Source organism: Clarias gariepinus, chromosome 17 (assembly GCF_024256425.1).
Source record: "Clarias gariepinus isolate MV-2021 ecotype Netherlands chromosome 17, CGAR_prim_01v2, whole genome shotgun sequence".
NCBI classification, from domain to species: domain Eukaryota; kingdom Metazoa; phylum Chordata; class Actinopteri; order Siluriformes; family Clariidae; genus Clarias; species Clarias gariepinus.
Window position 1 is genome coordinate 5,175,260 of NC_071116.1, and position 24,915 is coordinate 5,200,174.

Consider the following 24,915-nt stretch of genomic DNA (forward strand, 5'->3'; position numbering starts at 1 on the left):
TTAGGGATACAGAAAACCTAGAGGCTAGGGACACAGAACCACTAGAGGCTAGGGACACAGAGGTACAGAGGCTAGGGACACAGAGAGTACAGAAGTTAGGGACACAAAAACACTAGCTATGAAACACTAGAGACTAGGGACACAGAAACACTAGAGGCAGTTTCCCAGACTAACCAGCTATTTATAGAAGATTTAATGGCCTACCTCGGTTCAGGTGAGCTCCCGCATCACCTGACCGAGGTGCCTTCTGGGAAACTGAGTCTGCAAAACAAAAACTACAAAAAAGGAAACAGTACCCTCTAGTGGCAATTTCCTACATTTTTTCCCAATTTAACCCTTATGCCTACATTTTGCTCCAGTCTCACCTTAAACCCAAATTTGTCACCAGTTTTTAAACTTAAACTATATCTCAGCCATAACCCCAAACTCAAATCCCCTCCCAGTTTTACCTACAAACCCAACCTCTGTTTTAGGCTTACTCTTAGGCCCAAATCCTCTACCAGTGTTAGGTTGTAAACGTTTTGCCATTAAGTGTGAACTTCAACATGCAGTTTATATAATAATGAATGATTTACGTAGCATGACCTTCGTAATCTTGTTCAGTAATTGTGTAGTGGAAAACAATGTAAAGAACACTGACCTTCAGCCTGTAATAAATACGATTAATGATATTAAAAGACAGGAGGTTACAATGGTGCACTGTAAACTGCATGGCTGTGGGTCTTTAAAACAGATGTTTAAGCCAAATGCATATATATATTTTTATTGAAATTTAAATTAAAATAACATGAACATCATAGTGGATTCCAGATCATTTGATGTTAAACAATATAAACAAAAAATAGTAAACATATAATGCTTCAAAGGAGAGTTAATTAATTATAGTCCTGCACAAAAAGTCTATCATCACACTGTTTTTAAAAGTCAGAAGTAAGTCAAACCCTGCAAAAGTGACTTCATGTTTTCATCTAGTTTTAGTAAAAAACTGTAGTAGCCATATATACTAACATGTAAATATAACTAGTTAAACAGAAATTAAATGTTAAGGTTCACATCTATCCCTTACATCTCTCTTTGTTCATGTCATATGTCCGTAAAACAACCTGTTGTTGCGCTTCTTTATTGTTTATAGTTTAATACGTTCTATGGCTCACCAGATCCCTTTTGTTTTCCCTGGAATCCTTTTTAAAGGACAGATTTAAGAACATATACTGTAATATATATATATATATATATATATATATATATATATATATATATATATATATATATATATATATACAGTATATACATATACTGTGAGTAAAGTGACATTAATATGACATTTTTAAAGCAAAAAGAAGCTACAGATTATAACGGAAAACACAAAGTAACCTCAATATATCACAATGTGTATCACATTACGGAATATTAGTTAATATTCATACTACACATTACCAATGACAGGTCTATTATTCTGGGCCTGATATCATACGACACCTGGTCAAAGGATATGTCTGAAATGATTTCTGCTAATCAGCAATGTACATGAGGTCAAACTTGGCTTAGGTTTTGTTTTTGTAGTAAAATATTTACATTCAAATTAAAAACATTCATCATCTTTAAGCTAAAAATAAATATTTTTCATTTAACTGATGCAAACTCAAGATGGCAAGAAAACGTTGTTTTGCCTCCACTGTGCTTTTTATTACAGAAATGTGTATACCATAAAAAATAAATTGATATTTTAACTGTTTGCAAAGAAATTGTAAAATATTCTGTAGTTTTATAAAATAATAACTTTATACATTATCTTCTGTAGATTTCATTTTTAACATGACATACAAAAAAGCATTACAATTTTAACCAGTTTTTTTAACTTAAGTTACTTTAGGTATGAATTTTAAAATTTTTAATTGTAACAACCTTTAACATTTTTGTAATTATAACGTACAAAACAATTCTGTACATAATAATATATTTCTACATTAAACTCTGATTAGTGTAAGAGTACAGTGGTCTCTCCCATTAAAACCTCCCCATGACCTTAATCTGCCCTTAAACTGTGACGGAGCCGACAGTGACGTTTCCATCAACCTCCAGGATGTCGATCTGCTGAAGCAGGTAGTGACGGTGGTTGTAAGTAAACATTTGTATGCCGTTCACCGAGATCCTGTAGCACTGAGTGTCGCATGTGATGTTTACCTGAAATACAATAAATGTTATTCCAAGGTTATCCGTGTAACACCTTTATTATATATTATAATAATGCTTAGAATTATATTAGAATAGAATATTTTCAATTAACAGCATGCCTTGAAGTGTTTTATTTATGTTATTTCAATGCAATTTTCCAATGATTGTCATTTTTACATTGGAGGGCAAAAGTACTGGGACAAAAGCAAAATTCAATGTTTTGATGGCATTCCCAATTTTTTTTTTTTAATAATGACAAATTAAGAGAATTAGAATGATTTGTAAATTTATGCTTTTGAATTGCTATACAACAATCGATATTTAGTATGTAGTCCTTTATCCCCCAAAACCCTGATGGAACTAGTTGGGCTGCTTAATTGCCTCCTGAAGATTATTTACAGAAATCCGCTACAGAAGTTTGCAATTCATTTAAGAATTCCCAAGTCTTGAACATTTTTGTGCAGGGGTGGACACCCTGACTTCAGCTTGTAATTACCGTAAACTGCTGGCCTCTGTAGAAGGGCAGACCTCCACTTTTCTCCTCATGACCCCAGCACCCATTCATCAGGCTGTTGCGCACCACTACGTTCTCGTTGAAGCGCGGGTTGAAGTGGAACGCAATGCCAGAGTTATAAGAGAGGTTGATGCAGAACCTGAGAAGTAAGGGGAAAGACTTCTGTCACTACTTAGTGTCAAGGTATTTCCCTCTCAAAATCAAAATGAGGTTGGTGAAGTGACAGTCATTTGTTTTTGTCTGTTCTTTACATATACAAGTTGGATAGATTTATCCATTTTATACTGCAATAATTGAAATGAATGAATGTAGTAATCATAAAACAGTTATTTTTGTGGATTGTTATTGACAACTACTTATTTATTAATTTATTTTACAATATCACGGTTTATTTAAGTATTACTTGTTGTTGTACTTAAAACTTGTCTCTTTCATAATATTATTGAGGGCTCCTTAAACCAAAGTTTTATTATTAATTATAAGTAGCTTAATGGTTTTTATGGCTAAAACACACTAGGATGAGCATTTCTTTAGGGGCTACAATTGCTTTAATACATTTATAATAAATGCCACGAAAAATCCCGGTTTAACTCGAACACCTCTCGTACAGTATATTATTTTCTCATTTATTAGTATATGTACAGTATATGAGCATTTAGATTTGTAAGACATTTGTAAAAGTTGTATATAACATGTATGTACTATTATAAACTTTTGTGGTTGAAATAATCACAGGATATCTTTTAGTTATTGCAGACTGATTCGACTGGGTGCACAGCTTTATACTTGCCTATTTCATTGTGTACACAATAACAAAAAGAGACAACATCTACATACATTATATACGTATATTTTGCTTGTTTCCATCCTTTTTTTCTAAACTGTAACCCTAATGGCTTTGACCTTTTCTTCTTATTTATGAATTCATTTATTTATTTAATTCGACAAACATCACGACATTACACATACATAAGTCAGAGTTAAGACTATGCAGAACTATTTTACTTGGGGAAATTAATTATGCAAATGTTATCATACTGTAATTCTAAACTTTGCCTCTATTTTTCTGCCTGTGTCTTGAATAAGGACCAATGAAGAGCGCAGTCTCTGTTTTGTGTTTCGGTGGAGAACATTAAAGACAAGCTGAGGGAGAGGAAGGTTTTTCTTTTATCTGATACCACTCGCTGTGTCTTAGTACTCTTACTGTAGTAGCCTGTAATATTTCTCTCGCATAGATTTTCGTTTTGAAATAGTAGCGTCCCATTGGTTAAATACAGAACGGGTCTTTTAGTTTGAAGTTACGGGATGGTCGCCACCCCTAACACGCACACACACACACACACACACACACACCTGTCAGCATTATGGTTGACACAGCCGTACACAGTGATGACTCTGCCTGGGTAAAGTCCACCCTGCAGAATGGTTTTATATGGCAGCACCTGAAGAGATATTCAAATAGATTACCAGAATTATTATTTTTTATACTGTAAATTTTATACATACTGAAATATGAATACTGAAGTATGTACTAATAATACAGATTTAACCCATTCCATCCAGGGAAAATTCATTTAAATTTAAATCCATAGGCACAGCTAGCCAGACCAGCAGAGCATGTACTGTACATTATCCAACAATGGACCATTAAATCTAAACCATGATTCCATGGTGAGCTGAAAAGATAATCTGCACAGTTTGCTTTAGGTGCAACTCTAATGCTCATGATAATAAGTTTCTTAGCAAACTGTAGAAGTAGACCATAACTATAGCACGAAAATATGTTTTATTAGTGTTAGTACCCGTCGTTGACGTTTTTAGTTTTGCTTTTCTAATTAATATCTGTGGGAGATAATTCTTCCACCTGTTGATGTTGCTGTTAGTTTAAAATATCAATCAGTTAACAAATCATAAACAAATAGAATTAAAGAAGAATCAAAGAAGTTTACGCCACGCAGAGCTGGATGAAGTAAGTCAGGCTTTTATTGCAGCAATAAGAACCCAGGTGAGCCGGATTAGCAATGCTTTAGATCAGATCACAAGCAATGCCAAAATCAGACTACTTTCTCAGTCAAAATCATGCTTCTTTTATACAGTTTCTGAGAGGGGGGGATCTCCAGTCTCCTCCCCTGTACCTTCACCTCGTTTGACCGCATCAGAATTTTTATTCCATTATAATCCGTTTTATGTCAATTAATATTTCCATTATAATTACATTTCTTTATTTTGACTCCTCCCTGCGCTTATCTGACTCCTCCCTGCGCTTATCTGACTCCTCCTACGTTTATTAATTTCCCATTATAAATCGTTTTCTTCAATATTTATTTTCTATTATCTTTTCACTTTTCGTATCTTTCTTATAAAAAATATAGGGTGGTGCTTGTTCTCAAGGCTTTTTCTCGTTTTTCTTTGGTTTGTTCTTCATTTCTCAAGAGACCAGCCATGGGTAAGCATCTCCTTTGCACTATTTTACTTATTTGCCTTATTTTACCTGTTTCAATGTTTCTCATGTATTTTGTTCTATTTTATAGCTAACCACGACTTCTCCATTGATGATTTTATCCCTTCGGATGATTCAGACAGCCAAGGCAGTCCAGATCGTGCTCCTTCTGAGGACTACAACCCGACTGAACCTGTTATGGAACAGGCCTCCGTGAGTCCTGTCCGAACTGATTCTGAGTTGTCTGGTTCTTTAATGCATTATCTACGTGACAAAGGATTTACCTACGTTAGGAAAGATGATTCCAAACCTGGTCCTTCTAAAAGACGGCGTTTGGGTTTTGAGAGTCCTCACTGTTCTTTTCAGCCAGTAAGGCCAGAGTCTAGTACTCCGGCTCCATCTGTCAGAAAGCCTAGAGGGTATGTAAGTATTGGTACCCAAACCGATTTTAAGGTGTCTGTTAGTACACAGACTAACGAGACAGCTACTGTTGGTACTCAAACAGACTTTCCTCAAGCACCTGTTCCATTGTTAAATCGTGGCATTTCTGCTTTTATTCCTCTCACTGACCTTCCTATTGGTGTTGTTTTAGCTCAAAGAAGGTTTGATATGTAACTTTATTTCTGTTGATGCTTCACCCTGGCCCCTTATGATTTTGTATTATACGTTGGGCTTTTATACTCTGTATTTTATATTTGAACCATGTAGATACACATTTTTATTCTGTATCTACTCTTATTAAACTATATTATTCACAAGACTGGCTCTGTGTCTCTGATTTTTTTCCTGCTCTTTGTTTGTTCGTACCGGCCTGTGCCCGTGGTGCCTTACACCTATGTTCTAGGGAAATTCCTGCTCCCTTTAAGTTTGGTTTCGAGGACATAATTTATTACATAGGTTACTGTGCCCTTTACTAACTTCTCTCATTGTTCGTTTTTTCTATGACCTGGTCTTTGCTGTTTTTTTCTATGTTTTTTTCTTATTGCCTTGGTTTCTGTTTATCTGCATGGGCAGTTTTTAGGTATTTCCCAAGCTCCTGGTACCACTGTTTCTGACTTGCTCCTGTCCTGTCTTTCTGCTATACTGGTATACTTATAGGCCTTTTATATTTCTGTCTGCACAAATGTATAATAATTAAAACATGCTTACATAAATATAAGTTGATTAAAACATGCATACATATTTGATTAAAATATGCTTACATATTTCCCCCTCTGCGACTTTTAAGTCGCACAATGGAAGTAACTCTGTAAGACATAGGTAAAGAATAATACATCAAAGAAAAATAAATGGTGATTATGGGTCCATTATAGTCACATTATATGATTATCATGTTATACGTTGTACGTCATATTATATATGGGTATTATACGTTATATATATATTATACGTTATAATGGTGATTATTCACTTACATATTTATGATTATCATGTTATACGTTGTACGTCATATTATATATGGGTATTATACGTTATATATATATTATACGTTATAATGGTGATTATTCACTTACATATTGCCCCCTCAGCCAAAGGCCTACACCCAATCGGGATCATACATCGGATACACATGGTGAGGTAATAAGGACTAATAAACAAGTATAGAAAGGGTAAATATTGAGTAAATAGCGGGTACGTATAATGAGTTCAGAGGTGGGCGAAAAACCCTCAAGTTTAGCCAATTCAAAAGGGAAAAAATTCCACACCTTGCCAGCTTGTTTGTGCTCGACAGTGCATTCGTCACCTGAACTCATCCCTTGTATATATATGTATATAGTCATGCGTATACATGGATCAATGGAAATCATCAAGACCAATCAAACAGTGAGTTAGGGTCCCTATAGAACAAAGACAAAGTATCTAAGTTTTCACTTCCTTCGTCCATTATTAGTTTGCGGTCCTCCTCAGAGTAGTCAAGGATATATAAGTCCGTGCAATGCAAGAGGAATGAAAGTGGCATAAAATATGGTCTGTCCGCGTTCCGACAAAGAGGATCTAACCAGTGTCCCGGTGTGGACAAGGTGTCCAATGCTCGCTGTGCAATGCTGGGAGTATCTGTCCACAAGATGTCTTCTCCCAATCGCACCTTAGTGATGACCTTCGATGCTCTTAGATAGACACGTTCGAATTCAAGTGTTCCACAAGGACCATACCTTTCCCCGTGCTCCTCACCATTGGCTGTCGTGCAGCGGCCAAACTCAAGGTATCTCCCTAGTTGGTATGATGTCGTTTCTAGAAGAAGTCCTCGGTTCTCATCAAGGAAGACTGTGTCTTGTGTCCTCGACGTGACCCATTTGAGGTCCTGAGTCACTACATCTGCCATGGTGATGAATCTAGTAGGCCATGATGGGTAGTGTGGATACCAGTCGACCAGATCATGTCGTAAGGCGTCCCATCTTTTCGTGGGAGTCCGTGCTGTAGTCTGCCTCCAGATCTCGGTGCAGATGGTGCAGGAGATTTTCCACTGTGGCCACGGCCTTGCTTCCCCCTCTGGTGCAGGTTCTACAGGGTCCATTCTGTAACACATATATGCATAGCAGAACAACAACACACTCTACTGGAACTAGGTCTGTCTTCTATCGTTATATAACTACTGATCATGGGTCAGGTGGTGCAAAGGACTGATTCAGAGTGTGCAAGATAAAGCATATTTTCTGAACAATTTCAGTATACATATGATCATCAAGGATATAGTTCATGAAGCAGCTGATTGATCAGTGACCATTCATTTGCATGTAGATCGAATCATCTTCATCGTTTTCGACATAAACCGTTTGCCTGTCATATTCCACAAGGACAGTATACTGTCCTACCATTTTTCTGATGCTTGCTTTTGCTAGTGGAATGACACAGCATGATAGGATGAGTAAAGTACCTAGCACAATCAGGACAACTGTTCCCATTTTTAGTAGTAGTCCATACCAGCTAGAAGGGTTGAGCCAGTCAAACCAGGAAGTCCATGCTGTAGTCTTCTGAGTTTCCTGGGTGACTCTGACATGCTCATCTCTCAACTTTCGCATAGCTTTTAAAATTTTTGTTATGTTACCTTCTGGTCCAGTGTGTCTTGGGATGTACGTGCAGCATTCTTCCCCAATCAAGGCACATACGCCTCGTTGAGGTGCTAGCATTGTGTCTAGGACGAATCTGTTTTGCATAGTCATTAGTGTTGTCCTGTCTAACTGTTCTTGTACCAATCCTAGAACGTTTAGTGTGTGGTTCCAGAATCTTTGTTGATTATACCATAACAGGTTAATCCATCTTGCGTTTTTAGCGATCTGTCCCCATGGAAGGAAGAAGGTCATAAACCCTCCTGCTACCCTGTTTATGACCTCATGTTCGGTAGGTACACCTACTGGAATGCCATCCCATGTTACTCTTATTCCTCCTTCTCTGTCAAACTCGTCCCATACTCTCAATTCTTCTTGGCCAATTTTCTCCGTGAACTTTGTGTCTCGTGTGTCTCGGAGGTCTTTTTCATGACGTAAGCCTACCACCACTAAGTCTCCCCCTAGTAGTACGGGAGCACAGCATCCTCCCCAATTGTTTGGTAGTGTTTGTCTGACTGTAGTTCCATCACAGTACCAGAAGATGTCTGCCAAGGCTGTGGTACCCGCAGTCAAGTTAGGTTGTCGTATCTTTACCATTTCACTGCAGGCTAAGCTGTCAGTCTTGCTGTCACAGACATGGCGCATCTCTATGGAGAAACCTGATGCCGGTTGTGTCTCATTGCAGCTTGAGGATAGATCTCCTATTTCTTCTGTCCCATTCGAACAGATGCATAGAGGATAGGTTTGTTGAATTGGTGTTATCTCTCGCTGGACGGCATCCAATGTGGTCACTGGCTGATAGGTACACTTGCTTGTATTCTGCATCCATTCTGGGCCATAGTGTATTGCAGCCGAATGCAAAAGACAACTGATAGGGCATAATTCTGATGTACTGTATGTTGGGTTGCCTGTACATTCTTTTGTGCCCTGAATGGGAACCACATGTAGGGGTTTGTTACTTCTATCGTGACACACTATGCAGTCTCTTGAGGTTAGTGAGTCTGCAGTGAATTTTAGCCATTGGAAGAACATATCATTTTTCCATGTTATATCAGTCTCCGGTAAGTTCTCTGGTGGCTTCTTTGTCATTTGTGGGATAATCGTCACATATGTCGTCGATTCGTCGTCTGAAATCCTAACCCGTTTATCTGCTTTTGCGTAGCATCCCTGCCAATTCGTCAGAATTAAGCATGCTCCTCGTATCTTTCCTTCTGCTGATTTATTGAATGCACACCAGTTGTTAGACAGTGGCTTTGCCTCAATCGCTCCTTCTGTTCTGGACATATGCTCCATTTTGTTTTTCTTATCTAACTCTATGTGAATGCGTATTTGTTCATCTGAGTTTTGCGTCCTGTCCACCTTTATTTGGAACCTTGCTGTCCAGGTTCCTGTTCTGTCTATGCCGGGCATTCCAGCTGTCCTCCTTGCCCTAGTTATTGAGGCTAATACGCAACGCATTTGTCTTTCATCAAGATCCCAGTCCGTGCTGGCTCCATTACTTAAAGGGTCTTTGCCATCAATTAGACCTGACAGTAGAACAGGTATTATGATTATATGCCTAATTCTAAGTTTATTTTGGAGGTAGTAATGGAGTGGTTTCTCCATCTGGATCACAAAGTCGACACCTAGGGCTGTGGCCTAATAATCTACACAATATATGTCTCGGTGTATTTTTCGTTGGGTATGACGTTACTATGGGGGTTGCTTTAACTATTTTAATCACTATCTGATCCAGTGTCGGGTTCTAGCAATTGCCGTGCTTCTTCGATTCTTGCACGTTTTTCTAGTCGTTGTTTGCCACGGGCTCTTGTTCTTTGGGCTGGACCGGCTTGTTCTGCAGCAGCCTCTTCTTCGATGAGTTCCGTTTCCCACTCTCCTATATTATCTTGGGGCCACTCTGGCCAATAGCCTTGTTCTTCTTGTTCTTGTTCTTCTGGCTCCTGGTCTTCTGGTTCAGTCCACGGCAATCCTTCTGTGTGCTCGTAAGGGTCTGGTGCCTGCCGTCTAGGTCTCTCTTCAGTTTCCTGAGTCCTCTGGGGGCCTACCTGTAGCCCCGATGGTCCGGCCCTTGGAGAGTCTTCAGGGACTTCTGGGGGAAACCTGTCTCTTACCCGGTCTGGGTTTGGTGCTTTGCAGCAGTGGTTCAGATGATACCATACGTCTTTTCCTTGTACTTTTACAGCGGTTGGAGTTGCCAATACTACTTTGTATGGCCCTTCTCTTCTGGCTTGGTTCCACCTTCTTCTGAATACTCGAATGAACACCCAGTCACCAGGTAGTACTGTCCTGTCATCTGCTTCTTCCTCGGCCTCGTTAACTGGTCTTTGTCTGTTGTCGTTAAGTATCGTAGCTCCCTTAACCTGTTGAAAAATAACTTTGTGTATTTCAGATAAGTGTTTTACATAATGATCAAGTTCACTTTGTAGTTGTTCGAGCGATGGACCCTTATAGGGTCCTCGAACAAAGGACGTCAACATAGGTCTGCCAGTAAGCATTTCATGCGGTGTTAAATGCGTGTTTCGGTTAGTCTGCGATCTCATGCACATTAAAGCTAGTGGCAACGCTTCTAGCCAATTCATGTTTGTTTCTGCACAGATCTTAGCTAGCTTCATTTTAAGTACCCCATTCGCCCTTTCCACCATCCCTTGGGATTGGGGATGGTATACGCATCCGAACCGGTGTTTGATGTTCAGCCACTGAGTTACCTTTTGTATTACTTTGTTTGCAAAATGCTTTCCGTTATCTGAGCTAAGGGTGTCTGGGATTCCAAATCTTGGTATCACCTCTCTGCATAGAAATTTTGCTACAGCAGTTGCATCTTCCTTAGCCGTTGCTACAGCTTCTACCCATCTGCTGAACCTGTCAACAACCACTAGGATGTATCGTTTCCCTTGGAATCTAGGTTCACCCATGTCTACAAAGTCACACATTATGTGTCGAAACGGTCCCTCTGGCTCTGGAATGTGCCCTACAGGTGAGGTAAAATGCTTTCTATTGTTGAACCTAGCACATATGTCACAAAATTGAGACAACGTTCGATGGACCATAGGGCCTAAATAGGGTGACCACCATGTCTTTTGGATCCTCCTTATCACCTCTCCTTTTGCTACATGGTCGTTGCCATGGGCTTGTCTTATTAAAGTCAGAAGGAAGCTCTGTGGCGCTACGAATCGCCCATCCATGCTTCGCCAAACATTGGTATCGTTATCTTTCTTTGCCCCCCTAGAGACCCATTTTCGAATTTCTTCGCCCGAGGCTGTCATCTGCATGTCTGCTAGGTAAGCTAAATCTGGTGGGGGCAGTGCGTAATCTTCAGGCCTAAGTATTATCCTTTCCTCTACTTCCGGGTCTACTTCTGGCCTAGCAGGGCTGGCGACTGAGCCAGGGCTAGAGCTAGAACTGGAGCTCGAGCTAGATCCTGAGCTAGAGCTGGAGCTCGAGCTAGATCCTGAGCTAGAGCTGGAGCTCGAACTGGAGCTTAATCCTCCCTCTGCCTGCGGTTCAGGCTCTACCTGTGGATCGGGTTCTCTTTGCACATTGGGGTCTCTTTGTGCAGCTGATTCTGGCATCATACTTATCCGCCTTACTGCTGCTTTCTTGGCTGCTTCGTCCGCTGCCTCATTTCCCTCACTAACAAATGTACCGTCTTTTCTGTGTGCTGCACATTTAACTATGGCTACTTTTGAAGGTAATTTAATTGCTCTTAGTAGTTCTGCTATTGCTTCTCCATGTATCACTGAGGTTCCATCTGCTCTTTTATAACCTCTTTGTGCCCATATGGGGCCATACAAATGGCATATCCCGTATGCATATGCTGAGTCAGTATATATGGTACACGCCTTTCCTTCTGCTAGTTTACACGCATTTGTTAGTGCAAGTAACTCAGCTAGCTGAGCGGAGCAAGGTTGTGGCACCTGTTCTGCTTGTGCTATTCTGAATGTTTTTCCATCTAGTGTCGGTGTCACTACAGCATAACCTGCTTTATTGCTGTCTCCATCTCTGAAACATGATCCATCTACAAAGAATATACAGTCTGGATGTGTTAGAGGTTGATTTTCTAGGTCTTGTCGTGTCTTTAAGTGTTCTGCAGATACTGACTGACAGTCATGCGGTTCTCCTTCTGCTAGAGTCATTACACGATCTGCTGGATTGACCGTCTGACACCTCCGTATGGTCAACTCGGGTACAGATAGTATTACATCATATCCTGTTCTTCTAGCATTTGTGATTACAAATGATGGACTGGTCAGTAGTGCGTGCAGTGCATGGGTGGTGTACAGCGTAACTGGGTGTCCCATGGTTATTTTAGCTGCTTTTTGATAAGCAAATGCTGCAGCTGCCACTCCTCGGTAACAAGGTGGCATGCCTTTTTCAATGTTATCAAGTGCTGTACTGTAGTAGGCAATTGGTTGTTTACTAGGCCCTTGTTGTTGAGTCAGAACCCCTGTGGCAAAGCCGCCACGCTCTGAGACATACAGGTGAAACGGTTTATTATATTCTGGACTAGCCAATGCAGGTGCCGTGCAGAGTTCTTTTTTCAACTGTTCAAAGGCTTCAAATGCTTCAGGTGTCCACTCTAGTAGTGCACTATTTTTGGCTTGTCCAACTGCCTTAATTAGCGCCCTCAGGGGTGCTGTTTTTAATGCAAAATCACAAATCCAATCTCTGCTAAAACCTACCATGCCTAAGAAGGACAGCATTTCTTTTATAGTACGCGGCTTGGGGGCCTTTAGTATTGCTTCTACGTGCTCGGGAGATATGTGCTTAGATGTTCCTTTCAGTATTCTGCCTAAGTACTCCACCTCTTGTCTACAGAATTGCAGCTTTTCCTTACTCACTTTGTGGCCATTTTCGGCTAATACGGTTAGCACCCGGAGTGAGTCTGCCTCACACTGCTCTCTGGTTGGGCTGCAAATTAAAAGGTCATCGCAGTATTGGATCAGAGTGCTCCTAATGTTTATCGCCGCCAGGTCTTGCATTAGCACTCGATTGAAGATAGATGGCGACTCCGAATAACCTTGAGGTAAACGATTATACGTGTATTGTTGTCCCTCGTAAGTGAAGGCAAACAAGTGTTGTGATGCTGGATGCAGTGGAATGCTAAAGAAAGCCGAACATAGGTCTATGACTGTATACCATTGCGTGTCTTCTGGTATATTGGACAACAGAGTGTGAGGATCAGGTACTATAGGCAGTTCTGCTTCCACTATCTGGTTTATGGCTCGTAAATCATGTACGAGTCTCCATTTGTCTGAGTTGGGCTTCCTGACGGGAAAGATAGGGGTGTTGCAAGGGCTCTTAGTGGTTTTCAATACTCCAGCTTCTAATAAGCCTTCTATAGTGGGTTTTATCCCAGCTATGGCCTGTGGTGTCAGTGGATATTGTCTTTGATAAGGTAATTTCGCGTTTGGTCTTATTTTTATTAAGGCTTGTCCTCCAGATCTAACTACCCCTACGTCGGTAGGATGTCTTGTCCATAGCTTATCCGGTATTGCTTTCAGTAATTCTTCCTCTAACACTCCTTCTCCTTTCTCTACCTGTCCTAACATTCTTACTGACATTTGTGTGTGCGATGATAACGAGGTGTTACACATCCCCCTCTGAGGGTGTGTTGACAACAGTATGTTCCCATCTATCTCTGTATGTGTTGCCCTCATTCTATCTGTTCCTGAAAAAGTAATCTTTAAGAATCTTTTATCTTGTGAGATGTGTACAGAGGGGTTAGAGGTTTGTGCCCATTCAGTCATTTCTGCTGCCTGTTTGACCATTAGTCCTAGTTCTTTTGACTGCGCTCCTTCTCCCACTAACAGTGAGATGTGGGGTGCGGTATTCGGCACTTGATGCCAGTGTTCCATTTGTTCAGTTAAATGCACAGTGATGGCTGCTCCTGCAGCACCTACGATTATGTCTCCTAGTGCTATATAGGTGATTGTGTCTTCCATGACTTCTGTCCATAGCTGTGCATATTCTTCATCTTGACTTTCTGTGTCGTAATACATGGTACAGTGTAATGGCAAAGTCACTCTTTTGCAGTCTGGTCGTCGTTGAATTATCCAGTCTTCCCATAATTCTTGAGCATGTTGAGCTCCTCTGCCTGTGCAGAGTAACCAGTATACTGTGTCCATGTTGTGTTGTTTTTCGACAGTCTGCAGGAACTGTCCTATTGTTACACATAGTCCTTTAGTATTACATTGGATCTTTGCTTTTAGTTTACACAACAAATCTCTTCCAAGTAGATTAACTGGGGTACTTGGTGAGAAGAGTAAAGGTGCCGTTATAGTAGTGTCTTCTAGTGTTATTAGTTGGGGCTCTGTAAAGTGCAATACTTGGGATAGTCCCGAGAAGCCTGTGGTCTTTATCGTACTGCTTGAGAGGGGGAGCTTCGAGCCTTCGCGTCCTACACATGAGTAGGTTGCACCTGTGTCAATCATAAATGGAATTGGTTGCGAATTATTTATAGACACCATCACAGTTGGTTCTTGTTGTGGATGCAGTGTTGAGACATACTGCATCTGCTCCCCCTCTGGCTTCTCTGGGCCTCGTCAATTCCAGTTTTGAGGTCCCATCCAGGGGCCTGTCCACTGGTTTTGGGGTTGTCCCTGTGTCCAAGATCCAGGGGGTCCCATGTTCCCGGCAGGTGCCTGCGTTGTTCCATACGGTCCTCGAGGTCGGGGTCCCATTGGCATCCCTCCTGTCAGCTGTGGGCAGTTTCGTCTGAGGTGTCCCATTCCTCCACATTGCCAGCATTGCATGTCTTGAGATCTTGGACCCATTGGTCCTGGGGCACTTTGTCTTCTGGACTGTTGTTGATATGATCCCCTCTGACCTCGGCCTCCATAGGGCCTAGAGCCTTGTCCTTGCCACCTCATGGGTGGAGCTGGTCCTTGCTGGTTTCCAGGATATATGTATGGTGGAGGGGCTGCTGGTTGCTGTACTTGCTGTATTTGCTGTACTTGCGGTGCTGGCCCAGCAGGGGGTGGCGTTGTCTGATTCTCTGGCACCATCACAGCCGCTTGGATCTTGCCTTTTTCTTTTTCTTTCTTCTTGGCAGCTGAGAGCTCTCCCAGCTGTATTTTGTGCAGCTGGGTTGTGATCGATTCAGCTGCTTCTTTGTGCTCCCTCCTTTTCTTTCGATATTGGTCCACATGGTGTACGATGTGGGCTTGGAACGTGTCCCAGGGTAGTGTGTTTAAACCCACCACTCCCTCTAGGGCTGCCTGGACTTCCAGAGGCATGCATTTCTTCAGCATCATTCGGAACAGGCTCTTACTTGTGTCTGTTTGGTCCCATGATCCTCCTGTTTCTTCTCTCCACTTGGTCTGAAAGTTATTGATGAATTTTACTGTATTCTCGTCCTCTCCAAGGGACACTGATTCCAGTTTTCCTGGGTCCATCTTTGTAGGGTAGGCTCTTCGCAGAGCATTCCATATCTGGTTTCTGTATGCACCGAATGCAAGTCCATCTCCGGCGTTTTGGCCTTTCAGGGCAAACAGACAAGCATCGTCTAATATCTCCATGGTTTTCACTTTTCCAATCGTTTGTGCTAGGATAGCTTTTACGTCCCCAATCGCTAGCAAATATCCTGTAGTCTTTTCTTCAAACTTAGTTATCCACTTCTGTGCTCCATTGCACAACTCAGGCAGTTGGCCAGCTAGGCCTGTCATGTCCATGAAGGACCATGGCACGTACTGGCGCTGGGCTCCCTTTATCACAAGAGGGCACTGTTTGGTGGTGTAATCTTCTGTATCTGACATACTAGCACACAGTTCATCACCTTTTCGTTGTCTGGGTTTTCTCTCATATGTGGGCACTTGCCATTCTGGGCCGTCGTACCATCGTGATGCCTGCTTTGTACGCGCAGATCTCCTTATCACCCTTGGGTCTGTCAGTGCTCTCTCTGTCTTTTTTAGGGCACTCTTTGTGTACTGAGTCAGATGGTCTTCACACATGGCTATTCCTTCTTCTGCCTGCTTGAGTGCTCTGTCAATGGATCTTTTATCACTGATTCTTTTTTCAGTTTCACGGGGAGTTTCATGGCAACTTCTACTCCTGTACGACAGTTCCTTACTTTTTGTATGTCTTCGATCGCTGCGTCTTGGGGCGCTCAACCGGCCTTGCCTTTCTGTTCGTTTCACTGCATCTTCTCTGGGTTCAATGTACATAAACCCCTGTACTTTTCTTCTTACTGCTTTGCCTTGAACTTCTTCAGTCACTTCGTCTTTTTCCTCGGACCCAGTTTCATCCTTATCTGAATCGGACCAGTTGGATGACGCTGGTGATGGGTAGGGGGCCCAGGAATCTGCGAGTGTTTCTTCCTCTTCTTCCGATTCATCTTCTTCTAGGTCCTCCTCGCCTTCCATTTCCCTTTCCTTCGTGAGGGGCCTTTCTTGTTCCCTCTTCCCTTCGTCAGGCTTGGGGTGCCGTGTAGGTTTGAGCATTTGGGTTTTCTTCAGGAATTGCTCACTTCGTCTCTCCATTCGCTCTAGCTCCTCTTTTCTTGATAGCGGATAAGAATCTCTTATCTTTTTACCACCCTGTCCTTTCTCTCTTTCTATGTGGGGTCTGAAGGTTGTTGCTTCCTGCTTTTTTTCTTCAGCCTGTTGATCGTCCCATTCGGGGTTGTATGGCGTCAGTTCAGGGTCGCTTGGTGTCAGTTCAGGGTTGCATGGCGCTATTTGAATAAGTCCCGTTACTTGCCCTTTAAAGTCCCATGTTCCTTCATTATTTTCCGTTAGTGTTGGGTACATTCCCCTAGCCCTCCGTTGCATGTGTTCCTCAGTGTATGGCGGTGGTCTCTCCTCGTCTATACTTATCTCATTTCTCTTTTCTTCACGTGCTTCTTCTTCTTTACCTGTCTTTACTTCCTGTTCTTTTTCTTCAGTTGGCTTTGCCTTTTCTTTTCTCTTCCCTTCCTTCACGAACCATTCAATGATGTCTAACTTATGCTCCAGTTTCATTCTTTCCTTACTGCTTTTTCCTTTAGTAGTATGTCTAAGCATTTCTTTGACTTCATTGCAATGTTCTTCATTGAAGGTTCCCTCTTTAGGCCATTGCAGCCCTCCTGTTGTCCCGTCATGCCATTTTGTCATGCATTTTCTGATGTACTTTTCCTCTTCTCTGTGTTTTGCTATAATTATATCTGCTGGAGTCACTGGCTTTGGCCAGGTGCTCTTTCTGGAGTGGAACATCCTCTCCATCACACTCTTTTGTTCCTGTTTATGTGTTAAGTACTTGTGTTTCTTTTCTCTCTTATTCACTACCGTTCGCCTGTTGTGTACCTTGTGATTGTTGCTGTAGATCTTGAATGCTTGCCTTTCTTTTAAATGTTCTCTGAGCATTAATCATCCACTGCTGTCATAATCAGAGGCACAACAAATTTGTCAAGGGTCTGAAAAATTATTCGTCCGTCGGGGCCGACTGGTATCAGAGTAAAATCACTGGTATTACTGTTAATCCACCACTCACGGCACAGCACTATCGGACCAGCTTCAGCTTCTATCAATCTATACCTTCTTACTGTCCGTCCGTTTGGTTTCTCGTCTAGGCGTAACACGTCCCAACTTGGATATGTGCGTAGCAGCGAAATAAGTGGAGTAAGACTGGGGGGTCCGCCTATTCCTTTTAATTCTAATGCACCGTTTATTACCTTTAAACAAATTTCTCTGGGCACTAATCCGATGAAGGACATCTCTTCATTTTTTAAAATAGGATGTAAGGACTACAGTGTGTGTGTTATGTGTGTTGACGTCAGTTTTTAGTACGTCAGGTATCAGCGAATGCCTAAGCGTCCACTCTCCCTTACTATCCCTTATTCTGAAAAGTAAATCCTTTCCTGTATTATTCAGCAACCATCTGTATATCTCGTTCTGATGTGTTTCCGGTATCCTAAATATTTGGTCACATTTAGTTAATACTCCCTCTTCACTTATCTGTTCATGCCAATTTATCTCTCTACAATTAGTTGTCATAAGTTTTATCTGTTCCCTTATGATCTATTGCGGATGTGCCACATCCGCCAATATCTGATTTATTGTCTTAACTATTTTTTATTATTATTATTATTTTTATTACTTGTTTATGTATATATGTTTATTTATGCTTTTTACTTCATACACGCAGGTTCTATATATCTAGGTGTTAACATACACATATAACATACATATATAACATATACAGAAAATGTACACTCCAAGTTACACACAATATAAGCGCTTTGAATGAGTTTTACAAGTTTGAGTACTCCAAATCACTGCAATATTAATTAACAGTTTATCACACAACTGGGCCCAGAACACAAATACCACCTGTAGGAATTTCAGATATCTCTTGTCTCCTCGTTCCTAGCGAAACCTCATACACATGGGCTCTAGCCCTAGGACACGAGATCGTACGTTAATCACCTACAGGACTTTTTCACAATACCACCTGTTAAGCTCCGCGTCTTAGAAACACCTCACTCTTCAATGAGTTCTATACTTAGCGGCTTATTACAGGACTTTTCCACCTGCCACGTCTGAGGATTTGCTACCGTCCTCTACCTGGTGAACTGCAGGACTTTTAAACCATCTGGGTCCGGCCCCACCTGTTGGCGATTCCTCGTGTACGGGCTCTAGCCCCAACACGGTGGCGTTACCTCAGATACCTTATACCATATATCAAAACAGACCATCTGGGTCCAGCCCCACTTGTTGGCGATTCCTTATATACGGGCTCTAGCCCCAACACAGTGGCGTTACCTCAGATATACCAAACAGAACGTGCGTGCACCACAAATATAAATTAACCTTTGAGATCTCCTATTATTTTGTTACTTCATCCAGTCTTTTGTATTAGCACAAACACAGTACTTATTTTGTCAATATCAGCAACATTCAACAACATGTGTTCAATATACCTTAGGAGTTGCTCCCTCTAGCTGGAAACACGCATACTAACAGACCATGAACTTCTAATGCAGAAATTTGACAAAACAGGTTTTCTGCTTACCTTTTCTATGTTGGCCAAAGTCGATGGTCTGTCAGCCTGCGGTGGTCCCAGGTCCCCGGAGGGGCCGCACCTCCACGGCAATCGCAGTCGGGGGTCACCAATAAATGTGGGAGATAATTCTTCCACCTGTTGATGTTGCTGTTAGTTTAAAATATCAATCAGTTAACAAATCATAAACAAATAGAATTAAAGAAGAATCAAAGAAGTTTACGCCACGCAGAGCTGGATGAAGTAAGTCAGGCTTTTATTGCAGCAATAAGAACCCAGGTGAGCCGGATTAGCAATGCTTTAGATCAGATCACAAGCAATGCCAAAATCAGACTACTTTCTCAGTCAAAATCATGCTTCTTTTATACAGTTTCTGAGAGGGGGGGATCTCCAGTCTCCTCCCCTGTACCTTCACCTCGTTTGACCGCATCAGAATTTTTATTCCATTATAATCCGTTTTATGTCAATTAATATTTCCATTATAATTACATTTCTTTATTTTGACTCCTCCCTGCGCTTATCTGACTCCTCCCTGCGCTTATCTGACTCCTCCTACGTTTATTAATTTCCCATTATAAATCGTTTTCTTCAATATTTATTTTCTATTATCTTTTCACTTTTCGTATCTTTCTTATAAAAAATATAGGGTGGTGCTTGTTCTCAAGGCTTTTTCTCGTTTTTCTTTGGTTTGTTCTTCATTTCTCAAGAGACCAGCCATGGGTAAGCATCTCCTTTGCACTATTTTACTTATTTGCCTTATTTTACCTGTTTCAATGTTTCTCATGTATTTTGTTCTATTTTATAGCTAACCACGACTTCTCCATTGATGATTTTATCCCTTCGGATGATTCAGACAGCCAAGGCAGTCCAGATCGTGCTCCTTCTGAGGACTACAACCCGACTGAACCTGTTATGGAACAGGCCTCCGTGAGTCCTGTCCGAACTGATTCTGAGTTGTCTGGTTCTTTAATGCATTATCTACGTGACAAAGGATTTACCTACGTTAGGAAAGATGATTCCAAACCTGGTCCTTCTAAAAGACGGCGTTTGGGTTTTGAGAGTCCTCACTGTTCTTTTCAGCCAGTAAGGCCAGAGTCTAGTACTCCGGCTCCATCTGTCAGAAAGCCTAGAGGGTATGTAAGTATTGGTACCCAAACCGATTTTAAGGTGTCTGTTAGTACACAGACTAACGAGACAGCTACTGTTGGTACTCAAACAGACTTTCCTCAAGCACCTGTTCCATTGTTAAATCGTGGCATTTCTGCTTTTATTCCTCTCACTGACCTTCCTATTGGTGTTGTTTTAGCTCAAAGAAGGTTTGATATGTAACTTTATTTCTGTTGATGCTTCACCCTGGCCCCTTATGATTTTGTATTATACGTTGGGCTTTTATACTCTGTATTTTATATTTGAACCATGTAGATACACATTTTTATTCTGTATCTACTCTTATTAAACTATATTATTCACAAGACTGGCTCTGTGTCTCTGATTTTTTTCCTGCTCTTTGTTTGTTCGTACCGGCCTGTGCCCGTGGTGCCTTACACCTATGTTCTAGGGAAATTCCTGCTCCCTTTAAGTTTGGTTTCGAGGACATAATTTATTACATAGGTTACTGTGCCCTTTACTAACTTCTCTCATTGTTCGTTTTTTCTATGACCTGGTCTTTGCTGTTTTTTTCTATGTTTTTTTCTTATTGCCTTGGTTTCTGTTTATCTGCATGGGCAGTTTTTAGGTATTTCCCAAGCTCCTGGTACCACTGTTTCTGACTTGCTCCTGTCCTGTCTTTCTGCTATACTGGTATACTTATAGGCCTTTTATATTTCTGTCTGCACAAATGTATAATAATTAAAACATGCTTACATAAATATAAGTTGATTAAAACATGCATACATATTTGATTAAAATATGCTTACATATCTATAGTAGCTCATTGGTAGCTTATTATAAAGAAGATTATTAAATCTGGCACGTTCCAGTCCAGACAGTTTTGCGTTATACTGTGACAAATTCTGGTTGGACAGACATACTGTACAGACATTTTTTTTCTGCAAGTTCGGGCCAATGTACAGACAAAACCTTATTTATACTGTATAAATACTAGATATACTGTACTCTGATGGTAATTTCTGATATTTGATAAGCATTACAGTATATTTTCTTGAATAACATACATCATGGTGCCGGGTTCTAACTAACTACTTTGCTAAAATATTTTAAATATTCAAATGGAAAATATATACTGTATTAAAAAAATTATAATTATAATAAATAAAAAAGCTAAATACTGTATTTAACATATTAATCAATACAAGTCTGTCTAGCTATACAGACAGATGCAAATCCACAAATAAAAAAAACAAAAGACAAATTGGCAGTAAACCAGGAATAAATAGATGCAACATGGAGAAAGAAACAGATATAAAAAAAAACACACATTAAAAGACCTTTTATAGTGGATTATGGGATTATGTGGTTCTTACATAAGCAAGTGAAGAACTGTACGGAGGAGGTGTCTGTGAAGAAAGATAACAGGATCTACTCAGACTGATATCAAGCATGTTAGGAAATGAACAGATGGATAGACCCAATCATAAGTCCAACTTACAGCGGATACGCCAGGGAAAGTGTAAGACGCCTGTACCTGAAGTAGTAATGAGGCAGGAAACAAAGTGGGTAATGAGTTTCATGATCATTGTTCACATTAAGGTCATGCTATTCAGATATCCACATACTTCAACATCCATAAACATACCTTTTGTGCAAAGCTGGGTTGTGCTACCAACGAGGCCTGTACATAAACAATGCCATATTTACAGTGAATTCTGAATAGAAATCGCAATTTCTATTATATAATGAAGATAAAATCCCGCTTCAGTTGATACTCACTACTGGATTTTGGAAAGAGATGGACGTGATCTCGACACCTCCGTCCACAGAGATCACATCCACACGGGAGACAGGCAGACGGTGCAAGAAATCCAGGAAATGGCCTCCGTTCACCATCACCTGAGATAGAGGTGCAAGATAAACTGAACAAATCCACTAATAGATTGATTCTTTACTGATCATATAGGAGAAATGGCCTTTCTATAGCAGCACAGTGCATAGAATTGATAACTGAGAGGTGAATAATCACAGTAGTGTACAGTATAATAAAGATAAGAGAGAAAAGGGGGGCTTCCAAACCGAATAGGAGTCTCGGTTGACCAGGAAGGTCAGGGTGAAGTCGGAGCCTCTGGGAAGTGAGGTGAGTTTACTCCGTTGCTCTGAACCCCAGCGGGAATTTTGCAGCGTGTTACACACCACGTGACCAGAGTTACCAGCGTAGCGCGGGTTGAAGTGGAGGGCGATATCACTGGATGCATTAGTGCCGCATTGCAAATTCACACAAAACCTGTCCAAAATATTAAGGTCTTATAAGCTTTGAGGTTTAAGGGGATAGGGAACAAAGCAAGCTACTACATAATGCAATACTTTTTGGACAAAAATCATTATGTAGTCTTTCTGGTCTTAACTAATAAAAACAGAAACAGGTAAATCAGTTAGAGTTCCTAGAACTGTGGCAACTTTCTTTAAAATACTCAGATAAGCTTACCAGCACATTTCCTTATAAAACAGTATAAAGCGCCTAAGACCACCCATGCATTTTAAATATTGTAATTTTATTATTTATGAATGCATCTTTGCTTTATATAATTTCTCTGCATGTGACAGAGTATTATATATATATTTCTATACAGTATATATATAGTTGTGCTAAATTATTTCTTGACCAACATCTCTTCAAGTAATAATGAAAAAAAAACTTTTTTCACTTAACAAATGTAGGTTTTTACAAAATGCAATTGTATATCGGTGCCCTATCAATGTTAGAACCTTAAAGTTATAGAAAGTCCCTGGTGTTCTGAAATGATATGTATTACTCTAAATCTTTTCCTTATTTAACTTATACTGTATTTATGCAATATGTAACCTTGATGGATCAATTATAAATTAAATTATGAATGATTAACCATTTAGCATCCATGTTTGAGTAAATAGATGGAATTCATTCACTTAGCAAAAACAAGTCCTGCGAAAAGATTTCATCCAGTGACTGTGCAGTTGTAACCATATCCTTGTAGGAGTTTAATTTGACATACTCACCCTTCTGCTCCTGCCAGGACTCGTCCTGTTACAGTAATTGTCTTCCCGTCAAACAGGCCACCTTGAATAAATCCCCTAAATGGGAGTTTCTAATCGGGAACAAATTCAATCATTATGAATAAAATACTTTTATATACTGGAGTTACACTTGAAAATAGTTCTAAAATGCAAGGGCTGTTCGAGTCAAACCAGGAATTTTTTTTTAAATGAAAGCGTAAAAACCAATTGACATCCAAACATTCAGAGAGTGTGAGCCTTGAAAAGCAACAGATAACCCGTCGCCAACTTGCGAAGGAGACGCATCTGTCTCTAGGAACTGTGCACACAATCATCAGCCTTCTATTGACTGGGCACCAATGTAAACACCATGCATGAAAGGATTTTAAAAAAACCTGTGTGCTAAACAATTTAGAACAGTCGCTTATTAGTCTGGATAGAATAAAACTGATAAAATAAACAACTTAAGCGAATTTCGACAAGCAGGTTAAAGTACTTACCGGATTCAGATAAGGTTGTTGAGATGACATTGTGATGCAGTGCTGTAGACACCACAGAGGGAATGTGTGTGTGCCTGTGTGAGCTGCTATACTGTAAGTTTCTGTTTACTGGAAAAAGGTGGTCTAATCAGGAACATATTTGCATTAGACTCAACCACGCCTCCTGACAAAATACTTAGGAAAAGCTTATCTGGGTGAAATCTGCTCTTCTGTTTTTACTGATCTAACGGTTTAATCATACTTATTTAGCATTTATATTTGTTCCTGTTTTATTAAATCTTAGTTGTGTCAGATTTATTTGTCTTTTTTTTTTTTTACCTATTTTGTAATTTCCTATTTCTGATTCTGTTGTTTTTTTTTTTTAACTGACTTTGGATTTGAGAAACATTAAATATTAAAAAATAATTATATATACGAGTGGTGTTAAAGTCAAACCAGAACTTGCGATGAAATTTCTCGTGAATGAAGGCATAAAACCGTATGCATTTACAGAAGACTTCAGGCGCAGTAGACTCCTAGCTGCAGTAAAACATTTGAATGGTGCAAATGTTTTAAACAAGGCTTTGCGTTCATGAATGAAAATCCCGGCCGAGGCACTGTAGCTCAGAGCACATTGTAGTCTTTGTTTCACCCATTGTAGAGAGTAAAACGGCTGATCCTTAAAAATTATCGGATAGCATGTCATCAACATGCGGAAGAGACGCGTTTGTCTGTGGGAACTGTACACAACACCACATGGCAGGAACTCGGCTGGGAGTTATTTCCACGTCCCCCATACAGTCCAGACCTCGCTTTAAGCCAGTTTCACATTTGGGCCATTAAAGGAGTTCCTGGCAGCCTGATTATGGCTCCGGCATACTGAGAAAACTTTCCACCGTGATGGTATCTAAGCACTAGTGAAATGCTGGGCATAAATAAGTGCATTGGTGTAGCAGGGGATTATATAGAGGAATAAACGGAGTTCTCATAACTGTGTTCTTTTATTTCGCCCAATCAAAAGTCCCAATCTGACTTCTCAAAAACACTTCTCATAGTTCTTGACTTGGCTTGTGAAACCTTGAAGAGTAACAATTTAATTGTAATGTTAATTATCATGTCATGACTTTTCATATGCTTGAG

General features: G+C 40.4%; 1 protein-coding gene across 1 annotated transcript; it reads right to left on the reverse strand.

Moving 5' to 3' along the window:
* Nucleotides 1–1,304: 1,304 nt before the first annotated feature.
* On the reverse strand, nucleotides 1,305–23,894 carry LOC128545560 (galectin-9-like). The gene is made up of 10 exons (XM_053515964.1): nucleotides 23,797–23,894; nucleotides 23,300–23,388; nucleotides 22,340–22,547; nucleotides 22,040–22,159; nucleotides 21,906–21,941; nucleotides 21,759–21,794; nucleotides 21,634–21,666; nucleotides 4,043–4,131; nucleotides 2,672–2,828; nucleotides 1,305–2,184 (listed from the first exon to the last, which is right to left on the reverse strand). Exons 1-10 carry the CDS (start codon nucleotides 23,824–23,826, stop codon nucleotides 2,038–2,040), a joined length of 945 nt encoding a protein of 314 aa, XP_053371939.1. The 5' UTR covers nucleotides 23,827–23,894; the 3' UTR covers nucleotides 1,305–2,037.
* Nucleotides 23,895–24,915: the final 1,021 nt, after the last annotated feature.